Here is a 10,290-nt window from a genome sequence, read left to right on the forward strand (position 1 = left end):
CTTTTTTTTTCAAAAGTTCAAAGGGGCCGGAAAGAGCAAGTGGAGGATCAGTTTCATTGTGCCATATGCTGGCCGGGCCAAACGTTATTTTCACCGAGAGCAAATAACGAAATAGAATACCGTTGAGATATAAATTGAGATAAATGTCTATTTCTAGGCTGTACGCTGATGGCCTATCCCACCATCCATATTTGTATTCAACAGTCCATTTCATTTGGTGGCTGCAAGCAGAGTCGAAAAACTGCGACTGTTGATTGGAACGTAATCCAACTCGAGTGAAAAACATCACAGCATATCAGACTTTCTCACCGTGATAAAAAGAAAAACGAAAAAACAAGAGGAAATGGTTTTGTGTTTTGTCGAGGAACGCTTATTCGAAGAATGTATTAAATTACTAGTGAAAACTTGGGGTTAGACGATCAAGGATTTCAATCGGGAAATGATGTCAATCTTTAAAGGATCCTTTTCAGTTCCAGGTATTGCGGATATGGGTGATTGACCATCCTGTATATAATTATTCACTCTCGTTTGATAAGCGGCGCTTGTTCACGCGTTGAATACTCTGAGAAAACAATAACAAATTGAAGATGTGGACTAGTTTTGGCAATTAGGGTAACAATAAGCTCAACTGGTCACCACAGACTTATTCCGTCGTTGCTGATTGGACTCATTTCTTTTTGCGTTTCGGAGTTCGGAATACGAGGTCAGCATGAAGATTTCAGCTTTTCCTGGAAAAAGTCATGCGATACCCATGGAAATAAAAAGTTTGCTAGGTGTCAATCTAGCTGATCCCCAAAATATGAGCTTTGGCAGCTCCCGGGTAGGTCATAAGACGAATAAGAATCTAGTCACCAGCAGTTGTTTTCTTCTTTCTTCCGTCATTGGCTTTCCCATGTACCGCCTATACTGAGAATGGAGCGGGCGTGCTTTGGGGGTGTGGTGATTGAACGCATAAATGAGCCAGGCAATGAAATCATCAAGTCAGTTGGGAAGAGTTTGTCGACAAGACAACTGATTTTGGGAATCTTCGAATTCAATTTCCATTTCAATTGAAGTAAATTGTACCTTTTTTTAGTAATGGAGCGCCACGGTACTATTCGCATTCCTGATCTCATCCAGAAAAAGAGGGACAAACATGAACTGGACCCGGAGGAGATTCGTTATTTTATTGGAGAAATGGTCAAAGGTTGCATTGAGCAAGTGCAATTAGGCAAGTTTTTATTTTTAAACATCCCAGTCGTATCGATAAATTAAAATCGATGTATTCTACAGGGGCAATGCTTATGGCCTGGTACTTCAACGGAATGTAAGCCACCATTTTATTTTTCTGTTTGCGAAAAAAAAAATGTAAATGAATGATCGTGCGTATCATTTGTCTAGGTCACCTAAGGAGCTTACCGTCCTCATCGATTGCATGACCCATTCAGGTTTTAAATTAAAAACACGTTACTCTAATTTTAATGCTTGAGACTCACCGTTAAATCGTAAACGCTCAAATGGGAAACACGTAGGTGAAACTCTGTCGTGGCCAGATGAATGGAAGACCCTTTTGGTAGACAAGCACAGCACTGGCGGTGTAGGCGATAAAGTTTCGTTAGTAAGGGGAATCTTATTTTCTATTCATTTCCTACGTGCAACTTTTGAATAATCGTTTACTCTTACAGGTGCTGGCACCCGCCTTGGCCGCTTGCGGATTAAAAGTGCCCATGATCTCCGGACGAGGCCTGAGTTTTACTGGCGGTACACTCGATAAACTCGAAGCAATTCCAGGTAAATTTTTTACACCTCGATTAAATTAAGCCTTTTCTGGAAAAAAAATTACGCAAATTCTAGGGTTCAATGTTAGTCTAAATAACGACCAAATGTGCGAATGTCTGCGTCACGTGGGATGCTTTATCGCAGGACAGACTAAGAGTCTTGTCCCAGCCGACCGCATAATGTAAGGCAACGCAAGTTTCCCCTTTCCATTCGCTATTTTGCACTCTTTTCAACGAGTTTTTAAAACAAATGCTTGTGCTATAACAGGTACGCAGCTCGCGACGTCACAGCAACAGTGGACAACATCAATCTTGCAACAGGTATGAAAACCCGTTTTTTTTTTTGTTAAGTAGAACTTGTTTTGGTGACATGAAAAAATAATTATCGATCCAAAAACAGCATCCATAATTTCCAAAAAAGCGGCAGAAAATATCAGTGCACTCGTTTTGGATGTCAAAGTTGGGAGGGCAGCTTTTTTCAAAAACCTAAACGACGCTCGACTTGTCGCTAGAAGTTTGGTACGCATGTTTTTTTTGCAAGAAAACATCAAAACAAAAAATCAAAACAACCTATTTGTCGATACAGGTAGAAGCAGCGCGGGACCAAGGAATCAAAACAACAGCCGTTCTCACCACAATGGACACACCCATCGGGATGGCTATCGGGAACTCGTTAGAAATTATGGAAGTGATTGAAACTTTGCGAGGAAAGGGGCCACCCGATCTGGTTGAATTAGTTAAAATTCAAGGTAACACACTAATCGAAACAAGTTATATATTTTTGCTGTACACCTTGACGGTTATCTGCTGACTGAAACCCATAACAGGCGGGTTGTTATTGAATTCGGTGGGTCGAATGGACATGTCGAAAGGGGAGCAGCTAATCGAAGAGACTCTACAAAACGGGGCGGCTCTTGCTTGTTTTGAAAAAATGCTGATTCATCAAAACGTCGACGTACGATTGGCTGCTGACTTGTGCTCGGGAGGGCAAACGCTGGCACGAGCCAAATATGTGACTGCAATTCTATCTCCATCTTCTGGTACGAACAAATGAAAACCCATTCAATGCGACCAATCGGCTCCTCCAGTTTATAAGGTTTCAATTGAAAGAAATTGAGATAACCTCATTATTTGATAACCTTCTCAGGTCGCGTACTGGACATAGATGCCTTAGCTTGCGGTTCCGTTTGCGGTGCACTCGGAGCCGCACGTGCCCGGGCATCGGATGTGATCCTTTCAGCCGTTGGGATCGAGTTACTTGTCACTGTTGGACAATCCATCACTCAAGGACAGCCTTGGGCAAAACTGCATCATGAAGATCAGTCAGTCGCTTCTGAGCTTTTGATCAAGTTGCAAAACGCAGTCGTTGTCGGAGAGGCGAACAATGCCCTTGTCCCGACAAGTAGGATTTTAGAAATAGTACAGTAATGAAAAGAAAAATAACAAGTGGCCAAAGCGAAACAAGATTACACCTTCGGCATGGCGATGTGCAATAGCGGAAGACCCCGTTTACCTTGTTCTAACAACTATCGAATTACTTTAAAAATACAAAAGATAACCTGATTTAACATTTTTTGATTTCTCTGTTACTCAAAATAGAGGCCACACAAGTTTCTGATTGATTTGAAAAGAAAAAAAAATGGTATAACGACGTAGATCGTCATTTCAAGGATTTCCCAACACGAGTGTCGCTGATTGAACGATTCAGCCAATTTGCCACTGTCAATTCACGTACTTTTCATTCCTTTTTCTGTGTTCCAAGGTTTTCAGCTGAATCGTGGATCGCAGACATTTCCGTCATCAAATGTCTTGAAACTGAAAGAGTATGAAGGCCTCATCGCTCAAGGGTACAATCGTATATATATGGTTGAACGAAGGGGGGAACAAGTTATTTTCGTTGCGCTTGCGCACGATATTTGTGAACGCCTCACGCCGGTTTCTTTACACTCGCGTGTTCGTCTGCGGGATCAGTCTTTTGGCGAACACGTTATAAAGCGCATCCATCGTTTCAAAACTTTGCAACATGCGAATTGTCGACGTGATAATCAAGAAACGTGACGGAAAGGAATTAACTGACGAAGAGATCAAATTTGTCATCAAAGAGCTGGTGGATGGAAGACTGGAAAGTTCGCAGTTAGGTATTTTAATCGAATTTTGGTTTTTGCCACAACGTTCGGGTAGGGCAACGAAAGCGTACGCCTTGAATCGTAAACGTTGTAGATTGTTAAAAAATTGAATCGGACGGGGAGGCAAAAACCGCAAACCCAAAATTCAGGAATGGCTTACTTAATATTTAAACAGTTGCACAATGACGCGCAATTTTCATCGTTTTTCTACGTCTTTTTCGGTTATTCTCGGCGAAAAATTTTTGTTTTAGTAACGTAATTAATTTTTGCTAATTGATAATGAAAGGTGCAATGCTAATGGCATGGTATTTCAACGGGATGAACGCTAGAGAACTTTCCGTGCTCACGAACACTATGACGCACTCAGGTAACCGTTTAAAAATTCACGAACGTTAAACTATAAATAATTGAAATCTGAGCTTACTTTTAATTGAAAAGGTGATACGCTCTCCTGGCCAGACGAATGGAAACCGGTGTTAGTTGACAAACACAGCACTGGAGGTGTTGGAGATAAAATATCGTTGGTTAGTTTTAATTTCAAGGTTTGTCACTTGATATTGTTTTACCTGGAATTGTTTTGATTAGATATTGGCACCTGCTTTGGCCGCATGCGGATTAAAAGTACCTATGGTCTCGGGACGCGGATTAGGATTCACGGGTGGAACGCTGGATAAACTTGAAGCCATTCCAGGTGAGTTATTTTCTTGATTTTTATCGGCATTTCTAATTTTTGTTAATTTAGGATTCAAAGTGGATTTAACATTAGAAGAAATGCAACAATGCCTGGCTGATTCCGGTTGTTGCATTTGTGGTCAAACCGCCACATTGGTTCCTGCGGATAGGATCATGTATGCCACCAGAGATATAACTGGAACTGTCGAAAACGCCAACTTTGTTACTGGTAAACAACAACAAATTCTTAATGTGATGAAAAAACAATGAAAAATTCAAAATTGTGGTTGTTACTAAATGGAAATACAGCGTCAATCATTTCCAAGAAAGCAGCTGAAAATGTCAGCGCTTTAGTTCTCGACGTGAAAGTTGGTAGAGCCTCATTCTCTCAAACTCTGGCCGATGCACGACATCTAGCCAAAAATTTGGTAAGAATGTTTTAATTAAAATTTCTCCAAAAAAAACACATCGGTCTAGTTCTTTCGTCTAATTTAAGGTAGGCGCGGCGCGGGACCAAGGAATGTTGACCAAGGCTGTTTTGACATCAATGGATCACCCTTTAGGTATGACGGTGGGAAATTCACTGGAAGTGATTGAAGCCATATCGGGACTCAAAGGCACAGGACCAGAGGATCTCAATGAGTTGGTTGCCATTCAAGGTTTCCTTGTTTTCGTTTGATTGCACCAGTTGGAAGTCAAAAACAAATTTCGATTAGGGGCTCTACTGCTACATGCCACGGGCAAGGCGGATAACATTGATCAAGGACGGGATATGATTTTAGAGACCTTGAAGAACGGAACAGCTCTCGACCGGTTTGAAAGGATGCTGATCAATCAAAACGTAATGCCAGACGTGGCACATGAATTATGCTATGGAAATGTAGAATCTGTACTACCACGAGCAAAGTATTCATCTCCGCTAGTTACTTCAACTTCAGGTATCCTCCTTAAATATCTCAAAATAAAAAAAAATAAAAAGAAAAGATGACCAAGGCTAACACCTTTTACTTTCCTTAGGCTACGTCACTGATCTTGATGCCCTGGCTATCGCACAAGTGTGCGGCGCACTTGGAGCTGCCCGAGCACGGGCTGCCGATATTATCCTGCCTGCGGTGGGAGTTCAACTCAATATCAAAGTCGGCCAGGCTGTCGTTGAGGGTCAAGTCTGGGGTGAATTGAAGCACGAATGCGAAGTAGTACCAAAGGACCTGTGGCAAAAGCTACAAGACGCCATAAGTATCAGTGTGACACAACAGACAATTGAAGCGAGCCGCATCTTGGAAATAATTGAATGAAGCACCGACTAATAAGACTAGTTTTCAAACGAAGCTTCCCTGTTGTTTGAATTATCCACTCACTGTTCTGCTAAGCGTGAAAGGTAAAAAGAAAAAAAAAATGATTATGTATACATGTTGTACTGAATAACAAGCACGGTATCAAAGAAATATGATTGTATGGATATTACATAAAAAAGGAGGTGGTTTAGCTAAGGCTGTATTTGAATTTGTCACCATTAATCATTATAGCGACATCCAGCCAGCGAACTTCTTTGCTATGACGCTGAACTTTGATGCTGCATTCGAGTACTTGTCCTAAGAAAAAAAAATGAACATATATTGCTATTAATTCTTTAACTATGGTGTTTTTAATATTTACCTGCATGGACGGTTATGGGCTCAGGCAAATAAAAGACTGTTTGCTTCCAATGAGTTGGCGGGCTGTAGGGCGACGTGGAAAGCATAACGGTGTGATCCAAATGGAATGTAACGTCAAATGAACCAACTAAAGCAGTCAGCTTATCTTCTCGTGTCATTTTCAATTGGAAAGCTCTGAAAAATTCCGTTTCTTGCGATGTACAGGTTTTAAGATCTAGTTGGAGTACTAAAGACGGATCGCTGAGAATTTTCTCAACCGGGACAGTTTCAATCGAGGCCTCGCGGAGAACCTCTGGCCGCATTGACGTCATCTTCAATCCGTAAACATCATCCCAGAATCTCACCATTTCAGAGTATCGTTCTAATGGAGAAAAATGAAATGAAACATTTTTTTGTTAACGCGGACGATCGAATGCCTACCAGAATCTCCAACTGCCATCATTGAGATAGTACAAGCATTCGGAAGCATAAGGCCACCAGGCGCAAGATATTTGTTTCTTGCATGAATAACGCTATCCAACATGCCTTCAAACAAAAGAAAATAGCCCATCCATTCTGACACTAGCACATCAACCACTGGTTCACTCAGGGTAACTTCTTCAATTCGACCGCGAATTAATTTTATCTTGTTCTCCATCTTGTTCTCTCTGAAAGTGCGAAAATGGTGGTGTATACACAAATTTTAAATGTTTACTGTATTTACCTTATGATTGCCATGGCATTAAAAATTATTTGTGACTGGTCCACACCGATAACCTTGGAAGCTCCTGCTTGAACAGCAAACATGGATAAGATACCTATTAATGAAATGTGCGTGATTCACGGTTTTCCAATAACATCTGTTTCTCAGCTAATACCAGTTCCACATCCAAGATCTAGAACAACTTTGTCCTTGATCATGTGACTATTTTTAATAATGGCGTCTCGGTAGCTATCTGTCCTCGGTTTATCCTAATCTTTAAAGAACGATATAGATGTTTGCCAAACGAGTATTGATAGGATTAAATTACGGCAAGCATGTCATGATGGATGCTAAAATGCGCATAACCAGAAAAATAACCATCTTCCTCGTCTTCTTCCTCCTCAAAACGCTGAATTGCAGCGAGCTCTTCTTCTTCTTTCGATTGTTTATCACCCATAACCATATGTTTCATCGCCTACGTATACGTTTAGAATTTGTTTTAAAAAGACGACAAAAAGCACTACACTATCAAAAAGCTCACCTTGCGCATTGAATCCATGTCTTTTTGATATTGCTTCAAAGTTGCATTAGACTCGTCGACGACCAGCTGCATCTTCTGGAGGGTAGCATGCAAATCATCAAAATGAGCTTGACTCAGTGTTACATGGCCACCTTCGGCATTCGCCACGCGAAAATTTGAAAACATTTGTCCCTCTGTTCGCACTTTAACATTATCACTATCGGCTGAAGAAGCAGTGGTAGACACCGCTTGCGATACAGTCGACTTCAGACCATCATCCCCATCAAAATCTAAAAAGGTAAAATCATTTCAATGTTAGTTTTTAACCAAACAAGAATTTGTTCTCACTTACCATACATAAGGAGAGCATCATCCTCTATTACAGGCATCATAAACTTGTCTTGCTCCCAAATAGGTGTGTCCATTTCCATGACTTCCCTGGAAGTAACATTACAGGAACGAATAAAATTGATCAGCCTGATGAAGCTGTACTGATCCATTCCATGTCTTTTTTGTAGAGCAGGCAAGCTAAAGTGATGAACATTCTTGCAGTGCTCAAGCAAAGAATGAGCACTTGGTAAAATTTCAACACAAAATAGGCACCTAGAAGGAAAAAAAATGTAATAGTGATTTATTTACCAAGAGCAAGTAGATCAAATCACGTACGGGATATTATGCATGGGTTCATCTGCACAAGGTTCCTCAACCCAATCATCATCACTGCTCATGTCACTTTCATTAAAGCATTCTTGGGTAGACAAGGGTTTATTGCTGTTACAGGCTGACTCAACAAAAGAATCCTCATCAGAGATTTCATCGTCGGAAGAAGAATTGCTGCTGATTTGTCCGCGATCACTAAATTCCCTAAATGACTCACTCCCCATGGTTGCAGCAGCAGAATCGGCTACGCTAACATTTGTGCTGCTTTCGTGGAAAGATTGGTGGGGTAGGTTTGTTTCACTTGCTTCCAACAGTATAGGGACGTCAGCATCAGGATCCATGACTTAAGTTTGATATGTCGCGCAAAATTAAAAAAGGAATTAGACGGCAACTTATCTCAATGCTATTTTTCATGAACTAGTCTCTAAAACCACCTCAACGTATTATTCGGAAATGTCACGTTTGGACGATAGGTTTCCACGTGTGTGGCAGAATGGCCACACAAAAGGCAAAATATCGTCTGATGTTTCCGTCGATACTTTGCGGAGAGTTTCAAAGGTGGCACCACTGTAGTGAGTTCTTCGTAGTTTTTATGGCGCCAATACTCATGCTGTATGCCTAAATTTGGTTCCATGCAAAGTCCAAAGATACGAGTATAACTTAATTCTTAACATGCTTAACCTCACTCAGCGACACGTGCTTGGCAGAAGATGCAATATATTGTTCGTTATCGTTTTCAACCAAAAACAAGGGACTTCTTTCTGCTTACAACCGACTATCCATATCGCATATGCGTTTCCGCTGATCGACTGCAGTTACTGTTACGTGTTGTACACAGCTTTCAAAGTTTTGAGACAAACCAACTTGCAATCCAGTGGCCTTCATCTTTCCACGGAAATGTTATTCGAGTGGCCAAAAACGTCAAACACGTTTCAACGAACCTGTTCTGAAGAGACTGAATTGATTACTGAAACAAAACATACAACGTAACAACCATTTATTTGGCATTGACGTTCGTTATATCTTGGTTACAACACATTTTAAGCAATTATTCCGTTTTACGGTAACATTTCTTTGTGATAACAGTGATTCTCACTTAACAATTTAAACAAACAAAGATTGATAAACACACAGGCACAATTTTTTTGCGACCTTCAAGGCTGTTGGGTTCTGCCGTTAAAGGAACTTCATCAGTTCTGTGTGTAGGAACAATTGGAGCAGCGATCTTTAGTGCAGCAGCAAAGACATAAAAGTCCACAAGGAAATAGAAGAATCGACCAGAGAACGCCACAGAACGTACAATGGCTTTTTCTTAATACGCCCACCTTAATTGAAACAGAAATTAATTCTCAATATGGTAAATCAGATAGAATAACTTCAAAAATTGCATACTCGACAAGAGGGACATCCGCCACCAAATCCGCCAACCTACAGACAAGAAATGACGAAATATAGTAATATCAAATTCCATTTTACATGTAATTGCTTTTATACATTGATAATGGTGTGATTCGGTGCATTCACGGGCGCCACTTGTTGATGGCCATTGTTCAAAGGTACATACTGGGGAGGCTGGCTGCCGACGTTAAGAAAACCATGGGGGGGAGCTACTACCCGAGAAATAGATACAATATTTAATACCAAATCAGAGAAATAAGAACGTATCATTTCTTTGAACCAACATTTAGAAACACGTACCTGATGGCTTTTCCGTTTCGATGGCCATGCTTTCTGAGGATGAAGATAGCTTTTCTTTTGTTTTGTTTTTAGCACCTTTTTCTCAGAAACCTTTTGGCTTGGAATATTTATTTGGGAAAGAAGGGAGGATTTTATCAGTACTTTGGGACACAACTTAATGAAGAAGAAAAAGAAAGGAAATCAGCTATTGTCAGTGAAAGGGAAAAGGCGAGATCGATTAAGCCAAGGTCATGGCGAGACAATAACGTGGGACCTATTGGGACGGTACTGACAATATTCGAACCTACTTTTTTCGCCACTACGAGGCATGGCAGAGAAATCCACCCCCCGATACAGTTTCCCTCTGACGATATAGCTCCGGGCATCCGCCATTTCTTGCCATTTTCCAATGGAAACTTAAAATAAGTTTCACCAACTGCGTTTTAACGTTGTCAGGAACTGGTCACCCAACACAGATTTTCGTAATGTTGTTATCATTGGTTCTAAAAATGGATGTTAATCTAGTTTTCTGAAATCATCG

At 40.7% G+C, this 10,290-nt stretch overlaps 4 protein-coding genes across 6 annotated transcripts; 2 read left to right on the forward strand and 2 right to left on the reverse strand.

Moving 5' to 3' along the window:
* Nucleotides 1–984: 984 nt before the first annotated feature.
* On the forward strand, nt 985–3,204 carry LOC130699360 (thymidine phosphorylase-like). Its single transcript, XM_057521705.2, has 11 exons — nt 985–1,210; nt 1,273–1,306; nt 1,381–1,427; nt 1,512–1,597; nt 1,665–1,770; nt 1,834–1,939; nt 2,026–2,078; nt 2,158–2,276; nt 2,344–2,506; nt 2,585–2,797; nt 2,905–3,204. The coding sequence occupies exons 1-11, from the start codon at nt 1,078–1,080 to the stop codon at nt 3,183–3,185; spliced, it is 1,341 nt and encodes a 446-aa protein (XP_057377688.2). The 5' UTR covers nt 985–1,077; the 3' UTR covers nt 3,186–3,204.
* Nucleotides 3,205–3,588: 384 nt separating this feature from the next.
* Nucleotides 3,589–5,955, forward strand: LOC130699363 (thymidine phosphorylase-like). The gene is made up of 9 exons (XM_057521712.2): nt 3,589–3,895; nt 4,170–4,250; nt 4,322–4,407; nt 4,469–4,574; nt 4,626–4,784; nt 4,865–4,983; nt 5,052–5,214; nt 5,272–5,493; nt 5,573–5,955. The coding sequence occupies exons 1-9, from the start codon at nt 3,781–3,783 to the stop codon at nt 5,848–5,850; spliced, it is 1,329 nt and encodes a 442-aa protein (XP_057377695.1). The 5' UTR covers nt 3,589–3,780; the 3' UTR covers nt 5,851–5,955.
* On the reverse strand, nt 5,955–8,641 carry LOC130699345 (protein arginine N-methyltransferase 3-like). 2 transcript variants are annotated; one of them, XM_059496346.1, is made up of 10 exons: nt 8,507–8,641; nt 8,079–8,415; nt 7,765–8,015; nt 7,434–7,702; nt 7,221–7,367; nt 7,068–7,161; nt 6,914–7,007; nt 6,631–6,857; nt 6,212–6,571; nt 5,955–6,147 (listed from the first exon to the last, which is right to left on the reverse strand). In XM_059496346.1, exons 2-10 carry the CDS (start codon nt 8,411–8,413, stop codon nt 6,038–6,040), a joined length of 1,887 nt encoding a protein of 628 aa, XP_059352329.1. In that variant the 5' UTR covers nt 8,414–8,415; nt 8,507–8,641; the 3' UTR covers nt 5,955–6,037. The 2 variants fall into 2 exon arrangements, with proteins under 2 accessions (XP_059352329.1, XP_057377666.1); XM_057521683.2 differs by lacking the exon at nt 8,507–8,641 and having other exon boundaries at nt 8,079–8,500.
* Nucleotides 8,642–9,052: 411 nt separating this feature from the next.
* LOC130699392 (membrane protein BRI3-like) lies at nt 9,053–10,035 on the reverse strand. Of its 2 annotated transcripts, none has more exons than XM_057521748.2 (4): nt 9,771–10,035; nt 9,567–9,682; nt 9,465–9,500; nt 9,053–9,397 (listed from the first exon to the last, which is right to left on the reverse strand). In XM_057521748.2, the coding sequence occupies exons 1-4, from the start codon at nt 9,796–9,798 to the stop codon at nt 9,263–9,265; spliced, it is 315 nt and encodes a 104-aa protein (XP_057377731.1). In that variant the 5' UTR covers nt 9,799–10,035; the 3' UTR covers nt 9,053–9,262. The 2 variants fall into 2 exon arrangements, with proteins under 2 accessions (XP_057377731.1, XP_057377732.1); XM_057521749.2 differs by having other exon boundaries at nt 9,567–9,679; nt 9,771–10,034.
* Between the last annotated feature and the right edge of the window lie 255 nt (nt 10,036–10,290).

Source organism: Daphnia carinata, chromosome 7, assembly GCF_022539665.2.
Source record: "Daphnia carinata strain CSIRO-1 chromosome 7, CSIRO_AGI_Dcar_HiC_V3, whole genome shotgun sequence".
NCBI lineage: Eukaryota > Metazoa > Arthropoda > Branchiopoda > Diplostraca > Daphniidae > Daphnia > Daphnia carinata.